Source organism: Hydra vulgaris, chromosome 13 (assembly GCF_038396675.1).
Source record: "Hydra vulgaris chromosome 13, alternate assembly HydraT2T_AEP".
In the NCBI taxonomy this organism is placed as follows: Eukaryota; Metazoa; Cnidaria; class Hydrozoa; order Anthoathecata; family Hydridae; genus Hydra; species Hydra vulgaris.
Window position 1 is genome coordinate 10,765,365 of NC_088932.1, and position 21,411 is coordinate 10,786,775.

General features: G+C 28.7%; 1 protein-coding gene and 1 long non-coding RNA gene across 2 annotated transcripts; one reads left to right on the forward strand and one right to left on the reverse strand.

Moving 5' to 3' along the window:
• Positions 1 to 11,833: 11,833 nt before the first annotated feature.
• LOC136089628 (TNF receptor-associated factor 4-like) lies at positions 11,834 to 12,598 on the reverse strand. Its single transcript, XM_065815679.1, has one exon. It carries the CDS (start codon positions 12,596 to 12,598, stop codon positions 11,834 to 11,836), a length of 765 nt encoding a protein of 254 aa, XP_065671751.1.
• Positions 12,599 to 13,610: 1,012 nt separating this feature from the next.
• On the forward strand, positions 13,611 to 13,917 carry LOC136090295 (uncharacterized). The gene is made up of 2 exons (XR_010643317.1): positions 13,611 to 13,649; positions 13,721 to 13,917. It is a non-coding gene; the product is annotated as an uncharacterized LOC136090295 (long non-coding RNA).
• The last annotated feature ends 7,494 nt before the right edge of the window (positions 13,918 to 21,411 follow it).

Genomic DNA, 21,411 nt, shown 5'->3' on the forward strand with positions numbered 1-21,411 from the left:
TTATTATATATATGAGGATAGGTATGGAGCATTATTTTTTATATACATTTTCATTGTTGCAGGTTAAACTTTCAAAATCTCAATTTGAATTTGAAATATTTTCAGTATATTGTTTATTTATAAAAAGTTTTACATTTTCACTACTTATTAAATTTTATTACATTCGGTATGTTTTAGTATTCTATGTTTCTTCTTTATCACTAAATTGAAATTAAATGATATTGCTGCATTCTGGCATTTCAATTGCTGTTATTATGATGCATAAACCTATGAAATAATAACAGTTGTTATTGGAAATGCATATAGCTTGGTGATGTTACCAGCAATCCGATTGTTATTATTGGAAATGCATATAGCTTGGTGGTGATACCTGCAATCCAATTTTTGTTATTGGAAATGCATATAGCTTGGTCATGATACCAGCAATCCAGTTATTGTTATTGGAAATGCATATAGCTTGGTCATGATACCAGCAATCTAATTATTGTTATCGGAAATGCATATAGCTTGGTCATGATACCAGCAATCCAATTTTTGTTATTGGAAATGAATATAGCAAACTTTTTAAAAGTAAGTTTTTTTTTAAGATTTTTTTATATTTGAAGTGGTATTCTCAAATGCTTAATACATAGTCAAGTAGAAATGAAAGGAGGGTAAGGTAATATTACTTATAATGTAAGGAGTGCAAATTATTTTTTAAATCCAACTAGGGGTTGTATTTCTTTTTAGTTCAAATAAACGGAAGATGGATCACACCTATCCAAAAATGGTCCCAACCTCAATTTTGAGGACCAAAACAACGACCTATTGGACATTAATCTGCAAGGTCTCTTGTATCACCAGATGTAAAAATTAAAATCTAATCTCTATAGCCTAAGGAGAAAAACACATTTAAAGTTTTATAGCTCTTTGCGCTACTGATTACACTTGGAGCTCCGTTGTAAATCTATTTTGTTTTTTTGTTTCACTTTTGGGTTATGGAGTTATTGAAAAATATCAAAAACTCTTTACATATATGTGTTGGCTATAACCTGACAAAAAATCAGCTCTTTAACACTTGTGGTTTGTGTACAGGGACCTAAAGTATAGAGTATAGCACTAGAACCTCTTCAAAAAGAGACAACGGATGCTTAACGTTTTTATTATAACCTTATTATTGACTATGGAAGTTTCGAAATTTAATAGAATGAAGCCTTGGCATGTATCTTTTAGACAAAAAAAAATAGGAGCAAGATATCTTTTATCTGTGAAAAGATATAGCTCTTAAAGTAGAAACCTCGCCTTTGAAAAAGCGGCCAAAATGTAGCAGTTTTTTGTGGTTTTTATGTCTCTTAAAGATTCAAAGTTACATTAAATAACTAATCTAGTAACAATATGAGGTGACTAGTGGATATGGGATTCTATGGTTGTTAGACATCACATCTGTGTGTACTTTGTCTGCAAAAAGAGTGCTTTTTTTGACCTTGTTTGTACAAAAGTAGGAGCAAAAAACACATAAAGAAATTTGTTTCTAGTTGTTTTGAATTTAAAACGCATAAAAACCTCTTTTTGTTTTAGTAGTTAAACCTACAGGTTTGCTTTGTTGTTTTTTCTAAACATTATTGACCAAATATTGGAAATAAACACTTCAATAACAACTACTTTTATTTAAATAGGAAATATATCTTTACTGAATTGGGTTTTAATAAGATATCAAACAGAAGAAAACCCCATATAACCTTAATCTTCCATTGAAAAAACACATATACACGGACATGAAATGATTTCCTTTAAAAAAAATTACTTTATGGTATTTTTGTGATATTTATTACTTTTTCTTCAAATTGCTGTTGATATTTTTTCATTTAGAACTTTCAAAATAAGCTATATACTTCTGAAAAATTTTTTTAAACTTAATAAATATAGTTTTTAATATAAACAAAAGTTTTAGACAAGAAAATTTATTATCAACAAATTTTGTCACAAGTATTTCTGGAATAAAACTCTAGAAATCACTGTTTAACTGTTAAAAAAAAAAGAATTTTTTAGATAATCCAATAAAAGATGCTTGCTAGTGTACTCAATAACACAATTCAGTAACTGGCTTCCATAACTAGGGTGATCAGGGTTTCTTTTGTACCTTGCCAATTAAGCACTGAAGATTAAATGCAAGGTTTCTGTTGATTGCTCACTAAAAAAGCCCAATGCTAAACCCTTATAGAGCGATAAATTCAGGATCATGGTAGAACACTGCATGGGCTTTTGGAGTGACTGAAACTGACAGTTGAAAATATGTGTTCTTAAAGTCTTTGATATTTTGAACATATGCAGTATTTAATGGACTTCCAAAACAGGAGCTGAAAATACTCTTAAAATGTTGGAATGTTTTTACAAAACCAAGCATGTGTTCTGCTTTTTCGTTTTCAACAATTCTTTGCAAAACATCTATGTTCTTCAAAAGCTTATGACAATCATTTCCAACAAACTTCCCACCATGATAAGGTTGCAATTTCGATTTGAGAAGTAATGGCCTTCTTTGCCTTTAGGCCATATCTTTAGCATTGATTTGTAAAGATGATTTACAATTCCAAGGAGAAGATGAAGTTCCATTGGGGGAATAAACTCAATAACTTGTTTGACATCTTCTTGGTCAAACAATGGATTATGAACAACATTATGAAAATCTTTTGCGCACATTTTTCCATTCCCTTTCTCAAAGAATGCTTTGTATTGCATCTTAATGAATCTGAAGTTTCTTGGAGTTCCCTGTTCTTTGAGGTCATCAGATTTAACATCACATCAACGGCAAGGGTGTTTGCTTGAGTGAGACTGAATGCCACAAATGATATTGGCTAACTTCATGTCACATGCAATAATGAAAGGCACATCAATTTTCCCAATTGAACTTTTTTTGACATTTTCATAAGTTTCTGAAACATTTTCAGCAACAGCAACAAGTAGCTGACGCTTGGCACTTGTTTCTTTCCCATGTTTTACAGTCAGTAAGCTTTTGTCATTTGAGGCTGAAGTTTTTGTGACATTTCGACATCCAACATTGGAGATAACACTCAAGCTGAACTTTAGAAAAGATCCTCCACCATCAATACCTAGTTTGATGAGAGGCGATGAAGTGATTGCTCTAACACTGAGAATTGAGTTATAAAAATCTCCTAAACTCTTGCAATGAACAACATCCACCAAATCTTCAGTTTTTGTTGATGGCTTTGTAAGTGAGATTTTAGAAACTTTGAATAAACCTTCAACTTTTCAACCAACCATTGTAAAATTTTCCCTAAATTTTGTTTCAACAATTTTTGAATTTGTAGTCTTGTTTAATGTTACAGCCAGTTCTTGCATCTTTTTATTTGAAAGACCAGTATTGATTTGAACTTGAACCATGTCCAAAGTAGTAAGAGAAGTTCTTGATATGCACTGAGCTCTGGAGGTACCTGGAGTAATAGTTAATGCTTTACCACTTTCTCTGCTCAATCTAATTGTGCCCTGTGGAGAGAATACCTTTTGAGTTATTGCAGAGGACGCAAATTTTTCAGTAGTTCTTGAATCAGTTGCTATCATTTTCTTTAAGTTTTCATACTTGGTAGTTTGTGAACAAACATGTGCTATTCCTCTTTTAACTACACTGAGACAGTTTGAGCATAGTTTATCAAAGCTACTTGATGTTTCTTTCAAATCTTGATTGGTTAAAAAAGTGAGCTTTGTAGAATGTCCTTTTAGTTTGCCAAATTGGCAAATTAAACAACTACAAGAATCCAATCTTCTGGTCTTTGGTCTAATAATCACTTTGTTATAGTCATGAGGCTTGGGAAGAGGCAAGTTTCTATCACCCTTGCCATACTTTTGTACCATCGCTCTGCAGGAATTGCATATGCCCAATGGAACTCTATCATCCTTAAAGTCAATAGAATTTCCAGAAAAAATATTTAGTATCCTTTCCTTGATGAAATCAGTAATATGTCTGTCACATTTTGAAAAACAAAAAAAGCATACAGATTGCCGACAATCATGATGAGTTTTTCTTTTATATGGCATTTCAATGGTTAAAAAACTGATCTTTGAAAAATAATTTCAGTACAAGCTTGTATTGATAAAAAATCTTTTTAGTTGTTTAGGTTTTAATTACTTTGAAGTTGCGGCTTTTGTAATTACTTAAAAGTAATTACTTTTAAGTAATTACTTTTAAGTAGTTATTAACAAAAGTTGTGGCTTTTGACTTTTAAATAGTAGAAACAAACTTGGTCAGAGCAATAAAAGATAGGAGGTCTAGGAGGTACTTCAAAACAAAAAAAAAAGCACAACAAGGTTATGCATTTTTGATTTATATAAAAAAAACTTGATTCTAACATTAATACTGAAATTATTTTATAAATTACCAACTAATTTTGAATTTACAATTCAAACATAATTTTTACAATATGAAAAAAGTTGTTATTATATCCAATTTTTGTTCAATAATGTTTAGAAAAAACAACAAAGCAAACTTGTGGGTTTAACTACTAAAACAAAAAGAGGTTTTTATGCGTTTTAAATTCAAAACAACTAGAAACAAATTTCTTTATGTGTTTTTTGCTCCTACTTTTGTACAAACAAGGTCAAAAAAAGCACTCTTTTTGCAGACGAAGTACACACAGATGTGATGTCTAACAACCATAGAATCCCATATCCACTAGTCACCTCATATTGTTACTAGATTAGTTATTTAATGTAACTTTGAATCTTTAAGAGACATAAAAACCACAAAAAACTGCTACATTTTGGCCGCTTTTTCAAAGGCGAGGTTTCTACTTTAAGAGCTATATCTTTTCACAGATAAAAGATATCTTGCTCCTATTTTTTTTGCCTAAAAGATACATGCCAAGGCTTCATTCTATTAAATTTTATAACTGCTGTTACACTAATTTCTATGAGATGTAATATGCAAGTTTTATACTATAATGAAGAGTATTACGTGCTCGGTAATGCTACAAAAAGCTCATTTTTGCCTAAAGTTTTGATCAGTTAGGGTTCAGGGATACAGTTTCTTTGTTTATACCAAATAAAAATTAATGTGGTGTAAATGAGGTCGGTGTTGGTAAAAATTTTATAAAATAAGTTAATAAACTTGTATTAAGCATTTGAAACTATGCTATGTACGACTTATAGTATTAGCAATAAACTTTACAATTATGTCGCAAAATATATTGCACAATAAAAATTTAATTTTTTATTTTTAGCTAGCAGTCATTATTGGCGCCATGACCTGCAAGTTTTACGTATAAATCTATTATCACAGTCCCGTGCTACACCATCGCTCCAGTGTTTTGTCTAATTTGCTCTAGCAATTTATTTATAAGTAGTTATAACGTGAATGCTAAATGAGTTGAACATAAATACATGGAATCTTGTGCAAATGTTTTTTCTGTGTACTTAACAGCAAAATAATAAATTCAGTCAACCTAGTGAGAGCGACGTGGGTGTTTTTTTCCTGACCAGATATCAAATGCAAAAAATATTTTGAACAAAATAATCTTTGGTCGTAATCTTGTTTAACTAACCATTTATGACCTTTTTTCTTACAAAAATTAAACTAGAGTTGGCCTTAATCTGAATACAAGGTTCGTAGCAAACCTGGGAAATTGGTTCGTTTTAACTAAAAGGGTCTTATTATTTGTTCACTAGATGGTCAGAGAACTAAAGAATTGCAATTGAGAAATGACTCATTTTATAATAGAAATAGTGTTTTTTCTTATTAAGATAGATGATTTTTATAAATAATATTTTGTGACAAAAATGGGCCGATTTTTCTAAAAAAAAATCACACAGTAGATTGTTAAGGCTTGGTTCGATAAAATTCCACATTTGCTCATAAATAACAATTTTTCAAGACTTTCTAAGTCCAAACTCTTTAGAAAAGATTTATGATACCATGATAATTCTTCCCTAACTTTTATAAAACAATAAAGAAGTTTTAAGTTATGCTTTTAAGATCATGCGAAGCAGTAATATATTACATAAACAAGATGACTAACTTCGATCCAAAAAGTGAGATCTTGAAAAGCTGCTTTCGCCCTTTTACAAATGGCGGATTAAATTTGTAAAGAAATGTTATTTAACTTTTCTTTTCTTAAAAATGAAGTAAATACAATTTTAAATATTATTCATATCAATGTGTTAAGAATTAAAATACTTGTAAAATAATAACTTATCGACGAGGATAGTGTAAAACCGCGTAACTAGCATTGGATAATAACGCGTATCTTCAACACATACTTTTTACTGGAGAAAGTTAAAACTTTGCATCACTTATTTCAACAGATTCAGGGCTCTTTTTAGCATAAGCAATACTATTGATGTTTTTTGTAATGTCAACAATAAATATTTGGTGTTAAGACTATTAGTATCCAATTGTAGTAGCCAATGCTAGTTACGACGTTATATTCCCTAAATTCATTTCCGATTAGAATAGAAAATTTAAAAGAAAAGTGAAACGGTAAACGCTTTTGGAGGCCTAAATTTATAAACAAAAAAACAAATGGACGACTATATTTATATACAAAAAAAACGAATGGACGACTAAATTTTTAAAATAATTATTTGATTAATTTTTCGAAACTTAATTGTTAATTCCATGGCTTTTTTGCAATTTATTCTTAAATGACCAACGTTAGTGTCTGAGCATAGATTGTATCGTATATGCAAACTTTTCAAGTTTCAGTAGACGCTAAACAAAAATTTACGCTATTTTATCTAAAATATAATAACTGTTTTTTGTTGCGTTATACTACCACCTTAATATTTGTACAAGTTTATTTTTACTAATTAACTATGTAATGCACTTATTGATCAACATTAGAAGCGAATTCAGCGAACTCGCCATGCTTGTTCCATCATCGGCCGACAAGCACGGCCCAAATCAAGTGTTACTCACCGTTCAATGGATGGCAGCCGTTTTTCGACCAGCGTTTAGCCCTTGCTTCGCCAGTGCTCATTTTGATGTTATTTTGGGTTTCTTTTTTATTTAATTTTAAATGCTTTTACCCGGCGTTGCTTTGCCATTGCTCATTTTGCATTGCTAGTTTTGCTTTATTATTATTTCGTTATATTTTTCGTTTTATTTATAACTAGTACTTAGTAGATTTTAAATTAGGTGGAATTCCTACATTTCTTTTGTTCGAAAACGTAATAAAATGCCGGATGAAAAACATGAAAATAAGTCAAACCTCACTCAAAAATGGTATACGCAAAAACATACAACTAATGAGATATTTCAAAACATTATAAAATAGAATGTAAAAAATTAAGTCCATCGTTTTTGCAATATGTTATATATCGATAAATATTTTATATTTCAATAAAAGTTTAACAAAATACAATTCATATTCATATAAAGGTTTGAGATTAGCAAAAGCTTGACCATCATTTCTTCGACCTATCGATAACTATCGATACTCCCCAACTTCGCATTTTACTGCCATCTTTCTTGCATCTCAAACTACTCCTGATAGATCGAAAATAAAACAATTGAGCCGTTCCTAATATAAGGCATTTATACTTAAATTACATTTACACTAACTACTTAATATATTTACATTTATTACGTTAATTAACAAATTGCTCACTTTACATCGCTGTCAACAATTAATCCAAGCAAGTTTTTATTCATTTTTACATTATACAATTAATTCAAGCAAGTATTTTTATATACACACCTGCCTGCAACCACTTTTTAGTTTAGTGATTTGACCCCGGACATTGCCATACATCGTTGGATTCGTTACAATGAGTAGATTTAGGTTTGATGTCACCGAAATCATAAAATTCCTTTTAGCAAAATATTTACGTTTTAGGGGCCAAAAGGGCCCAATTTAGGAATATTTTCCCAAATTCGTGGATTTTTAAAATTTTTTTTTTTTTTAAATAAATTTATTTAACAAATTTATCAATCATTTAAAAGTTATAGTCATTTAATTTGTGAAAATAAGTCATAAATAGAATATATATATATCTGATGAGATGTTATAATCGGGTTTTATTTTTTTCATCATTATCATGAAAATTGCGCCCTAAGAACGTGATTGGTTGTAATGGTTCTCACATGACCGAAAAGGTGGACTGACCAAAAAAGTGGCGTTAAATGGGGCGTCAAGGGGTGTGACAAGTGGTGACAAGTGGTGACAAGTGACATGGTGACATCGTGACATGGTGACAAGTGACATGGTGACATCGTGACATGGTGACATGGTGACAAGTGGTGACAAGTGACACGGTGACAAGTGGTGACATGGTGACAAGTGACATGGTGACATGGTGACATGGTGACAAGTGACATGGTGACAAGTGGTGACATGACGACAAGTGGTGACATGGTGACATCGTGACATAGTGACAAGTGAAAATAACGCATGCGTGACAGGGTCATTCTTGTCACAGTGTGCATGTTGTGACATGGTGATTTATAAAAGAATTAAAAAAATTGCGTTTATATTATTGAATTTATTAAAAAAAAACAGCGGTTTATAATCTCGATAGGGTCGTTTGCCATAAATTAAGCGGTTAAAAAAGAAAAAAAAAAATGTTTTTATATTATTTCTTCACAGTTGTAAGATAATTCAGAACTGAGCGCTTCTTCTGCAATAAAATCTTTTTCTTTTTGTGTCAATGATGGCGAATAGTTTGGCATTTTTATTCTAATCTAAAAAAAATATTTTTAAACGGGTTATTCTTTAAGGAAAAAAATTTTCAAGTTTATAAATTTGAATCTGTTAATAAAAAGGTGTTGAAAAAATGGTATAAAAAAAAACGCAAGAAAACGATAAAAATAATCGATAAAAACTCGGCATTGACATTATTTTTAGATGGAGAAAAATAAACCGTTGCAACAGTTTAAGCAGCCGAAAAAGTATTAGTCGTGAAACCGTACAACCCTCAAGACGATAGCACGATCAAGTATCATAATGGTATTCCGTACGATAGCACGCACTATAGTTTCCCTGTGTATTAAATTAAAGAGAGTCATGGTGGAAAAAAGGTTTTTTAAAAAATCAAAAAACTTTTTTGTTATTCGACCGCTTCAGACATGATATAAAAGAATACAGCTATAAAAAATACTAATTTTGCAATAAAAAAGTAAATAATCTTGAAAATTGACTTGTTGTAAAAAGAAAAAGTATTAAAATATGAAATAAAAATGTATTATAATAAAGTCTATTTACAGTTTAAAAAAACATCTTGTTTTAAATGTGGGATGCAAAAATGACATCCCGCACATTGTTCGTCTATATCCCATATAAACGAGCATTCTTTCCAGCAGCATGGTTTTTCTGGCCAACTGCATAAACAGCAACCAGAGCAAAAATATCTTTTTTCCGGTTTGTCAAAGTCTTTTTTAATTTTCTCAAGCTCTTTCATTTTTTTTCTTTTCATATCTTTCTCCTTTTCGTTTTTTGTTTTTTTGTAGGCATAATTTATTTCTAAAAAAGAAAAAAAAGTGATTAGGTTGTGCTCAAGTTTGACATGTTTATAAATGTAACTGTATACATACCTTCAGTTGAGATTGTGTTTTCCGTTTCTTTTTTTTTGCAATACCTGTTTCTTTTTCCTGTTCTTCCTTTTTTCATAATTTTTTTATCCATCTAAAAAAATTATACAAAATATTCGTAAATTATTTTATGGTTAAGAAAATAATTTGCATTTATAAATTCGTATTGATTTTTTAACCAATAAATAGCTTTTAAAATAATATTAAATATATTGTCAAGATATTTTTTGCATTGGTTAACCAAACAAGGTTTAAAATTTATTTCTGCAAAAATACAACTAAAAATACTTTGAAGTCCTTTTATTAAAGCTTTTTGTATAATAAAAAAAGACAAATCTGTAGAAGTTCTCCATAGCCAATACGGCCCGCGAGTATAGTTTGAATTTTTTATAAATATTCTATGTGTCCTATATTCAGAAAAACCATATTCGTCATGAAAACTCCGCAAGATTTTGTCAAAATTAAATTTGAAATTGACCAAAATAGATTCAATTTCATCCATGACTGCTTCCATTTTATTTTTTAACTTTTTTATTGATAATTTTCTTAAACAGAGTTGTTTTAATGACAAATCAATTTCTCCATTGGGGTAACATTTTATTTCTTTCATGATTTGATCGTAAATGTCAATATTAAACCAAATTCTTGTGTTTTGTGCCACCTCTTTTAAATAGTAAGAATAAGGAATAAACTTGTTTTCTCGTTTTGCTTTTTTCCGTTTAATTATTTCTTCCCAGACTATATTTTCTTCTAAATCTCGATGAAAAACACAAAAAAAATCAACATTAGGTTCTTCATAATTTTCCGTGTCACCAATTTCTTGAGTGTATTTTTTAATGTTTTTCATTCTGAAAAAAAAAAAAAAAAACTGTTATTAAAGATAATCGAGTATACTATTATTACAAATAAATTTTTCATAAATGACAAAGTTATATTGATCGGTAAACCATTCAATAGTTTTTAAAATAATTTTAAAAAAATGGTGCAGATAATCTTTATTCAAGTGATAATATTTTTTTTTTGAATATTCAGTTTCATAATATACTTGTGCAAATAAATAAACTAAATTTATTAAAACATTATGCTGCAAAATAAAAAATTTTAAATGAGGTTTTATAAACTTGTCCAAGTTTTTTGTTGATACTTTATCAGTTTTTAGTATATATTTGGCAACTTTTTTTTTCATCGAATTTTCTTTTCTTTTTTCGAGGTAGTAAAGAAGAGTTTTTTTATCAAAATGTTTTTCGAGCACACAAAGTACATTTTGAGTTAAATTTGTCATTTCTTTTTTTATTCGAATAAATACCATTTTGCGTTTACATAAATCTAATAAAGAAAGTATCGGTTTGTCGGTATAAAGTTCTTGAAACGTGCGAGAAAGATTATCTTTATCAAGCCATATCTGAGCTTTATTAATAAACATTTTAGTGTAGTATGTGTATCGTCTCAACTCTGGATTAAATGAACTATGTTCTCCATTTTCCATTATCATTCGAGGACGTTTGTGTTTGATAACAAATAAATTGCTGCTGTATTTTCTTTTAAGAGTCTTCCTTTCTTTCTCCGTCATATTTTCTTTTTTGGTTTTTTTCTTTGTTCAATTTTGATTTAAATTTGCTAATCTCAGCGTTGGCAAAGAATCTTCGAGCAGTTTGATAACTTATCTTTGAAATTTTCTGAAAACGTTTGAATGTCTTTGTAAATTTACCTTATTTTTGTGAGCATTTTTTTAGTTGGTTCTAAAACAAAAAAAAATGACAAAAATAATTATAATATATATTATACTGCGTGTGAATAACAACAAAAATTAAAGTTAATATTTATTCTTAATATTATAAAGTATCATTTGCTATAAATATTTAAAAGTTCTTTTTGTTTTGCAACCACAACTTCGACCGGATAATTGCTTTTGTTTGGTTGACCGTCAATTATCGCTGCTTTTGGCGTCTGACCATTTGATAAATTTATGCAGTCTTCATATGTTGGCAATTGAGGAGTTTTCTTCTTATATTTTATATATAAATCCGTTCTTCCGATTATTGCTAACATTTCTAATAAAAGATTGAATTTGCTTTCAGGTGATATGAATTCTTTGTTGTCGTGATAAATGGAATATGTGTTAAAGTGTTCCATTAAATCAATGCCATCTTTTATTTGTTCCTTCAAACGGAGCGGTATAGATAGACAAAATTTTAAACTACGTGTGTTGTCGCTCGTAAGATGATCTGCAAGTTCTCTGAAATATTTTTCAATCATTTTTTTTGCTAAAGAATAAAAAAGTTTTAATATCAATTATTTAATACAATTTAAAAAAAATATTTAAATGTGATTTTCAATAGACACATTAATAAACAGCACGTTGTTTACAATAAAATTTTTCAAATGTTCGTGATTTATAAATTCTGTATATCCGATAGCCGGATTATATTCATGAACAGGTTGGTAAAAGTATCGACAATTTCCGGCATTTTCAAGTTGACCTTGGTTATAATTACCAAATGATATTTCCTTTTTCATTTCGTGAACATTATTTCGCAGAGTAACAATAACTCTTCTTTTAAACGGCCATTTTAAAACGTGATCATGTGGAGATTGCAAAAGTTGAAAGTAAATGGCCATTTTTTTTTCAGCAATTTCGTACCCATACATTTTTATTCGATAAAAATAACCGTCTGTGGTGTAAGCAGGGTCGGAATAAAACGGTTCATTGGACAGTAATCTGAGATCCATTTGGTCACATTTGATAATTTGATTATCAGTGATTGGAAAATTTTCTTTTGATATTTTCATATCGCAAACAAGAGATTTTAAATTTGCAATTTCTTCATTTTTTTCGTTTATCAAATTTGTCAAGTATTCTGTTGAGCTTTTGACATGATTTTCAAATTCTTTATTTTTGCAAGTGACCAAACTTGACAGTTGAGCAATTTGTTTGTTTGAATTGGAAAGTGAAAGCATACAGTTATTGATTATTTTGTTAAAGACATTTGTATTTGATTTTATGGTTTCGTTTATATTTTCAGTTGCCTTTATTATAAATCTTTCTTCTAAATGTGATAAACAATCTGTGACATGGTTTGCCATTATTTCAGTTGGTATTTGATGGACGCATAAAAAACACAAAAAGGTGCTTGGTTTCATTTCTTCATATCGGCATTCGTGCGTTTCTAAATTATTTACATTGATTCCACAGCAAAAGCAAGAAGTCGAATTAATTTTTTCCAAACAGTTTTGTTAATGATCAAGCAGGTTCTCGATATTTTGCAACATTCCACAATAACAGCAGCATATTTTTTCAGTGTTTTTGCGACTAAAGAATTAATTTATGAGCCCATTTTTGAAAAAGAAAATACAAAAAAAAAAAAACATTTTTTAAAAACAAAACTTACTTGATAAACGGTTCCATTTTTTTTAATTGAAAATTTCAAGTGTGAAATATTTTTTTTTCTAAACTTTAAACTTATATAAAAAAAGTAAATATTTATTAAACAAGTGTGAAACGACAAAATTAAATGATCGGATTAAAATAAAAAACGACAGTAAACTGTAAAAACAAATTTAAAGAGAAAATGATTTTCATTGATAAAATTCTGAGAAAATATTAAAGGTGTTTTTCGAAAAAAAAAAATTTAGAAAGATATTTTCCGAGAAAATTTACAAAATTTTATTAATAATCTATTAATTATTAATTATCAACTTTAATAATCAACGCGTTTAAATTGCTTATAAACAATTCGTCGCGTTCAAGACGGTTTTTTTCATCGTTTAGCCATATTTTTAAACTGTTTACAATGTTTATGATTGCCCATTCGTGTTGTACGCGTTGAAATAATAATTGAAATACTCTTGAAAATTTATCGTAAATACGCAAGTAATCGTGATCAATGATTTCTATGGTATTATCAGCAAATCCAAAATACTTGGCCATTTCTTTCCACCGAGCACCCACAACATTTTTAATACTTTTTTCCAATTCTCTTCTCGAATTTATACTCATTTTTATATTCTAAACAAAGCAAGTTATATTGTTACTGCCAAAAAAAAATATATATATATATATATAACAGAAAAAATTTTTAAATAGTTTTATTGATGACAAAAATAAGATATACGCCTAGAACTAAAGAAACAGCCGGTAACTTTTTTTATTTTGAAAAAAAAAACAGTTTGAATATTTTTTAAATAAAATAAAAAATTTATTTTTAGAATATATGGCGCGATCAAAAGCTACGGTGCCACGCTTAAAGTTTTCAAAATTAACACAAACAAATAATCCGATTACTCTTCAACAAAATCTTCCTAGCAACTGTAAAAACATAGTTATGTGCAAACGTAATACAAATAAAAAATATAAAGATAACAAAACAAATCGAAAACTGGGAAGAGTCGGTAAAAAAATAAAACGTTGGCGACAAACAGAAGAAAATTATATACATGGAAATTTAAACAAAAAACTAAATATATTCTCAAAAAAATTGTAAAAAAAAAATATTTATAATGTTACACGCTGTATTTTTTTAAAAGATATAAAATTTTTCTTTTATTGTTCCGTGCTTTATAGCTTTTACTTCTTCTTTTCTTTTTTTTTCTCTAAAAAAAGTGAAAAAAAAAAATAAAAAAATAAAAAAAAAGCAAAACTTATTTTTATGGTTAAAAAATATTTACCTCTGTAACTTTAAAGTCGATTGAATCTTCATCTTCAACTTTTTCAACGTTATCTTTGACTTGCGTATCATTTTCTTCGACTGTTAAATCAATCACATTAACTTCTTTTTCTTTCATTGAATCCATAACCAAATCATAAGCCGCAATAAAATCCTCAATAGGCACTCCGTCTGGTTTTAACACCCTTTCATAGAATTCCATATCCTTATCATCGAATTTAGTGATAACTTCTGTTATGTTCATTGTGGCGAATTGATATTTTTTCAAAACAACCTGCTATTTATCTGAAAAAAACAAGTAATGTTTGTTCAGCTATATTTATTTTTTTATAAATTATTACAAAAGAATTATGTAGTTGAAAGAAATATTAAATATATGTTATAACAAACATTTTTTTTATTTCTGGTCAAAATAATTAAAAAAAACTTTAATAAACTTTAATGTTTGTTCAGCTTTATAAACCCTTTTTTCTTTTTCTATTCATTCTCTTCAAAGAGTAATGATTTCTGAGAAAAGTGTTTAGAAAAACAAAGAACTGTTCTCTTTCTTAGAGCGAAACAATAATTTAAAAGATTTCAAAGTACATAAACACATCACGTATACGTAGCATAGTGCGTTCGCATTCTGCACTATGTTGTAATCGCCATTCATGAACCGTTTGTGGGTTCAAATCTCAGCTTCGCCCTTAAACTTCGATCTTTATCATGTCATTAAATGTAAAAACACTATAACCGTATGGTTTAGTGAACACTATAACCGTATGGTTTAGTGATGTATTGTCTAGAAAGTTATGTGTAAAAAACACTATAACCGTACGGTTTAGTGATGTAATGTCTAGAAAGTTATATGTCAAAACACTATAGTCATAGTGAGTGCACTAGACTTAGTGATGTCCGTCTAGAAAGTTATATGTTAACACTAAAGTTCTGGTGAATACACGAGACTTGGTGATGTCTGTCTAGAAAGTTATAAGTAAGCAGGCAAAAAATAAGCATGGAAAAATAAAAATAAGTAAGAAATAAATTAAGTTAGTAAGCAGGAAAATAAGTAAGCAAGTTAACCGCGGTTAAGTAAAAAAAAGTAGGCCTACTCATAAGTAAGACAATAAGTAAGTAAGATGAATAAGTAAGGCTAAGTAAGACAGTGTCGGGGACACAAAATTTTTTACAAAAAAAAAACAAGTCACTAAGCAAGAAAAATAAGTCAGTTAAAATGTCTGTCTTGGAAGTTATAAGTAAGCAGGCAAAAATTAAGCATGCAAAAAAAAAATTAAGTAAGAAATAAAAATAATTTAGTAAGCAGGAAAATAAGTAAGCAAGTTAATACTCATAAGTAAGACAATACTACTCCTAAGTAAGACAATAAGTATGTAAGATGATTAGTAAGGTCAAGTAAGGCAGTGTCGGGGACACAAAACTTTTTTATAAAAAACAAAACAAGTCAGTAAGCAGGAAAAATAAGCAAGTTAAAATGAAGAAAAAAATACTCGAAAAGTAAAGTAGGTCTACTAAGTAAGATATGCAAGTAAGACAAATAAGGTGTAAAAGTAAGGTAGTGTTGGGAGGCACAAAATATCATTTTAAATAATTATTACAATTGTGTAAAAAAGTAAAGTTAATTAAACGTGTATATAGAAGAAAAAATACAGCGTAAAATTAAATATTTTTATAAATTTCGTATAAATATATTTTAACAAAATGTACACAATTTATGAAAAAAATGTCAAGAACAAGGTCAATAGCATCTAGGCGAGAAATTGATTTTAGAGTATTTCCTGCCAGTCCTCCACCAGTAAATTTATTAAATTTAGGAATGGGAATGAAAGATCTACAAGTAGTTGTAGATCAATTGGATTGTAAAAAAATTCTTTATTGCAAGCGAAAAACAAAGGCAACGTATAAAAGAAATAGACAAAACATCAAAAATGGACGTGCAGGACAGCCGATATATAAATGGGTCTTGACAAAAAAACATTAGATAAATGTTTACATAAATTTTATATTAACAAAATATTTTATCAACAAAACCAAATAATCCTCCATGAAGAACTTGAAGTAAGATAAAAAATAAAGTATTGAATATGTCAAAAAGACTTGATTTGAAATAGAAAAATAAAAAAGCAAGTATAAAAAGACAAAAGAAAGTTAAAGATTAAATTTAGTCGGAAAACGTGTTTTAAAAAAAAAAAAAAAGAAAAAATCGCGACAATATCATGGAAGGAGGAGATTTAAAAAACGAGGAAGAGTAAACACTCAAAAACACTATAAAAAACGCGGACAAGGCATTTTAGGAAGCGTACTTGGTAGTATACCATTGCTTGGACCACTGTTTAACACTATATTTTAAAAGAAAAAATGTATAAACGCTGTCATCGAATTGGCACTATTCATCATCAGAAACAAAAATGTTCAACTTGTTTTTTAAACGCATTTTTTACTATTGTGCAAAATGACGTAAAAACATTTTCTTTGTTGGTAAAAGACATGAAACGCGATGTTAAAGGATACATCAGAAATATCAGAATGGATGTTTCGAATCGTGGAGAATATATTGTTTTATTTTCATATTTAAACGGTTATTTGGTCGAGATGATATGTGGTAATGTAAATGAAGGTGATTCGAGTTTAACTTCTTTTTTAGGCGGATTCGAACTTGAATATGTTGTAGCATTAAATATGTACATTGTAAAATATAATGATAGAGTTTTATATGAAGGAAAGAAATTGCCTTTATTATAAGAAAACAAAATTGTATTTTTTTAAAATTAAACAGTGTTTGAATTTTAATTTTTTTTTAATAAATAACGCGACTTTTAAAATTTTTTAATAAATAACGCGACTTTTAAAAAAAATAACAAGTATTATTCATGGATTTCAAAACATGTTTGACCGAGTTTTACAATAATTTTTCCTCGCCTTCGCCTGTTTCGGATTTACAACCGTTAGATTCTTCATATAGCACGTTAAAATCTTTAAATAAAAATTTTAAATTGTTTTTCCGAGTAGACGCAAGCAATCAAATGAAAATAATACGTTCATCTGATATGGCTATTATTACATTTATAATTCGGCAAAAAGAAAATAAATTTGAAATGCTATATAATGACTTTATTGAAGTGATAAAAGATACATTTCAAATATGGCTACTCGAAAGCGAATGAGAAAAACAAGCGCTAAAAATAAAAGACATTTTTTGAGACGAAAAATGAAGAAAACTCGGGGACACGGATTAGCCGATTACATAACTCCGAAAAACGTGTCAAACGCTTTGCAAGTCGGTTCTCTTTTGTATAGTTTAAAAAAAGCGTGGAAAGGAAAAAAACCAAACACGGTAAATTTAACAAAACCTGTCGAACCTTATATGCAAGATTACTCTTTTGAAGTACGATAAAGAAAAAAATTATAACTTGTATTTTATTTTTTATTTAAATAAAATGTATATACAAAAATGAATGTTTTTTTATTTTTTGAAAACTTTGGTTTCTGTTGCGTTTAATAAAGACTTTTTTTTTGCCGTTGCAATAATCACAAGTTATGTTAATCTTTGGTAACTTAAACATCTTTTTCTCGTATGTAACATATAATATATCGTCCTTGATAACGCCAAGACATTTGTTAAATTCTTCCAAAACTGCTTTTTGATTTTCTTTTGCCAAAATACAATATAATTGACCGTAACCACCACACGTATTGCACAATTGTTCTTCGATAGTGTCGCGTAAAGGACATATAGCTTGTCTTTGCATTTTTTTTTATAACAAGTTGAGATCAAAAAGCCTTTTTAAATGTTCTTTTGTGATGACGTCATCCCAAGGTCTGTCTAAAAATCTGTCTATTGTTTGTAATCGAGAAAAATTATTCAAGTATATTTGTTTTTTTTCTTCGTTTTGCATTAAATAAATATTTTCTTCATTCATTATAGAAGGTATAGCTAATAAATCCTGCATTGAGATTTTGTTCCATTGTGTTTCATTATTTGTTCTAAGCAAATCGTGACTTTTTAAAATGTTGCGTACAGTATTATCAGACAATATTTGTGCTTCATATATATCACGATTAATTGTTTTGTCTTTGGATTTAGCCGACAGCGAGTCTCGTTCCAGTTTTTCTTGTTTTTTGAAATATAAAGGTAACAAGACGTCTTTTTCAAACAGTCGTTTGGCTGTTGCATCAAGATAAGGAAAGAATTCTTTTTTTACAAATTTAAAGTATGGAGCCATCTTTAGCAGAATTTGTTCAGAATTATGAAGCTCAGAAATTTCAAAAAAATGATGGTTTAACAAAGTGTCAAGTAAAGGTATGTAAATAGATGAACTATATCTGTAATCAGGAATGCTAAATAAAATTGTTAAAAAATATGCCGCGAAAGCGCCACACAAACTACTTTTATTCCATTGATAGCAATTTTTGTTGTAAGATAACATGACATTTTGTTGTCCAGTTTCTGCGCTAAATTTCAAGATGAAATGTGTAAACCAATAAAATTCTTTATTATGAAGTGTCCACTCGTACGGAAAATGTTTTGTGTTTTTTATATAAGAATTAATTTCAATTTCGTTATAATTTATATTCAAGGTATTAATTTTTAAATTTGTTTGAACTTCGTCTACAGATTCAAACAAATGTCTGTTATATCTTAGATGAAAAGGAATTTGACGAAGAACGCTTTCTGGACCTAAACTGTCAAAGCAAAAAAAATGACCGTCATCCAATTTTATCAGCGCTCGCCAGTGTTGACCATCTTCTTTACTTGTTTCATTGTTATAAATAATAAAAGAACCGTTTTTGTTCATGCGTTTAATAATGTCGATATGGGCTGTGGATCGACTTAATTCGTCAAAGCCATACACACCTTTAAAATAATTCTTATACGCAGGTTGAGAAAAATACGAAATTAAAGACTCATTTGAGCACATTATTCTTCAATACTAAAAAAACTTGAAATAAATATTGTTACAACAGCATGTAAAATATTAACAAATAAAGTTTTTTTATCCGTCGGTTCTTCTTTTATTATTCCGTCAATGCTTCTTTTAACAGTTTGTTTTCGCAAAATTGCCTCGAGTTTTTTAATTAGAGTTGAAGCGGCTGGCAGCACTTTTGTACTAAACGTATCTATAAAACCGTCTGTTTGATCACCTTCTGCTTCAAACTGGCTTTTATTAGGTTGTGATTCCATGACCAAAACTACAAGTTTTGAATGATAATATTTTGCTATACAGTCTTTTTGATCCATATAGTCTTTTTTTAATTTTTCAAAATGATTCTGATGGTCAAAGCAAAGCTGAGGCTCGTTTAAAAGGTGTTTAAAATTGCTATTATTGAAACATTTTTCAATTGAGCTAGAATCAAGATTTGCTCGTTTGGAGTTTAATATTTTTTGAAGCAATTCGTTAGAGTATTCATCTTTTGTATGTTCATCATCTGATATAGGAGAATGTGGAGAGGAGTTGCCAGATTTATTAAACTGGCTGTATCTTTTACTCACTTTGTCTAAAGCGCATACAACGCAGTTGTTGTGAATTCTTTTAATTATACTGTCAACTCTTTCCATTTTTTTAAATTAAAATTTAAACACATTTTACATTTTTATACTTGTAAAAGTAATTTTCAAAGAAACAGAGGTTATTTTTGATTTACAACTCTTTTTTTTTTTAGATATGGTTTATGGATGTCGAATATATTGAAAATACAGAACGACATATATGGGGGAAAAGATGTCTAAGAGAGTTGTGTTTGCGAATGTTTAATGGAAACAAAATTTATCACGTTCAAATTTGGCCATGTGTACCTTTTGATAAATTAAGTTTCAAGGAACAAAGTACTTTTAACTTTTGCAATCGCAATATTCACGGATTAACTTATCAACCTGATAATTCCTTTTCTGGCGAACATATCTTTTGTTGTAATACTGACGAATATTTGACTCTTATTTTTAAAAATTATGCAAACAATTTAATATTGTTTAAAGGAGGAGACATGGAAAAAAGTATTCTAAAATCTTTAAATCTCAATTTATATTTCTTTGACTTGAATTATTTAAAATTTCCAAAAGTGCAAAATATGCGTTATTGGTATGGAGAACAAAAATGTGAATATCATTATACTCATTTGACATTTCAAATTTGTCGTTTACATCACTGTTCAAAATATGAAACCAAAATGTTGTTATTATACATGCAAGATTTACTTTATTTTAATATAGATGAAAATTCATCAAACAATTTTCGAGAATTTTTAAACTTTTTAAAGGATAACAACTGTAAAAATAAGAATACGTGTACATGTTTTGAAAATGTATTTTTTTTAAATGAAAATTTTTCCAAATATAATATAATTAAAAAATAACAAATGTTTCTTTTTATGAGTGAAAGACAATTTTCAACTCTTCCTTGTTTGCAATATTTCTTTCTTTATGCTTCAAGTAATCGTAAAGTTTGTCGTCTTTTTTGTAAAGAATAGCAGATATTGTAAAATTTCTTTTGAAAAAATAAAACCAGTTTGCTTGCGGAAACAATTCAATTGGCGAATTGTGGTAAAAATTACATTGATTAATAGCTTTGTAAATTAAAACTTTATCTTGCACTATTTTGTATTTTTCAGTTTTTGAAAAATAATCATAAATGCGAATAGGCGTGTATATAGTATAATAACCATTGTGAAAGAGTTTGTCATTAAAACTAAAACGGGTATAATTAGCTTGAAGAGTAAACTTTGAAGGTATGTACTTTTTTCGCAATTCTTCATAATTGCGGTAATGGTTATTTAAATAATCGCCATGATTATTAATCAAATAAGGAAACAAAAAGTAATATTTGAGAGAAAGTTTTAATTTGTTTTTCCACGTGTTAAACGAAGCTCGATTAAAGTATTTAAAATTTGCAATAAATTCATCCAGCTTATCTTTGTACACTTTATATATCGGGTGTGTTGATTCCTTTTTGATAATTTCTAAAAAAGTTTTATTTATTAGAGCGCAAACTTGATACATTTCCCGAGTCCAATTAAGCGTTTGTTCTTCAAATGACATGCATTCTCTAAACGATTTTGCAAACAAGTCTATATTGTTATTATAATCTTTCATTATAAAAACATGATAAAGAACCGAATATTGTTCTTCGGGTAAATTTAATTGAAGATTCCATTTTGTTAAATATTCTTTTATAATATTAAGCCAATCTTCATACGTGTGATCCAAATGATGAAATTCTTGAAGTATAGGATGTAGTTCAT

Bases quoted from the DNA above. Each gene is read 5' to 3' on its own strand.
- LOC136089628 (XM_065815679.1), bottom strand. From the start codon at position 12,598: ATGGCAAACCATGTCACAGATTGTTTATCACATTTAGAAGAAAGATTT.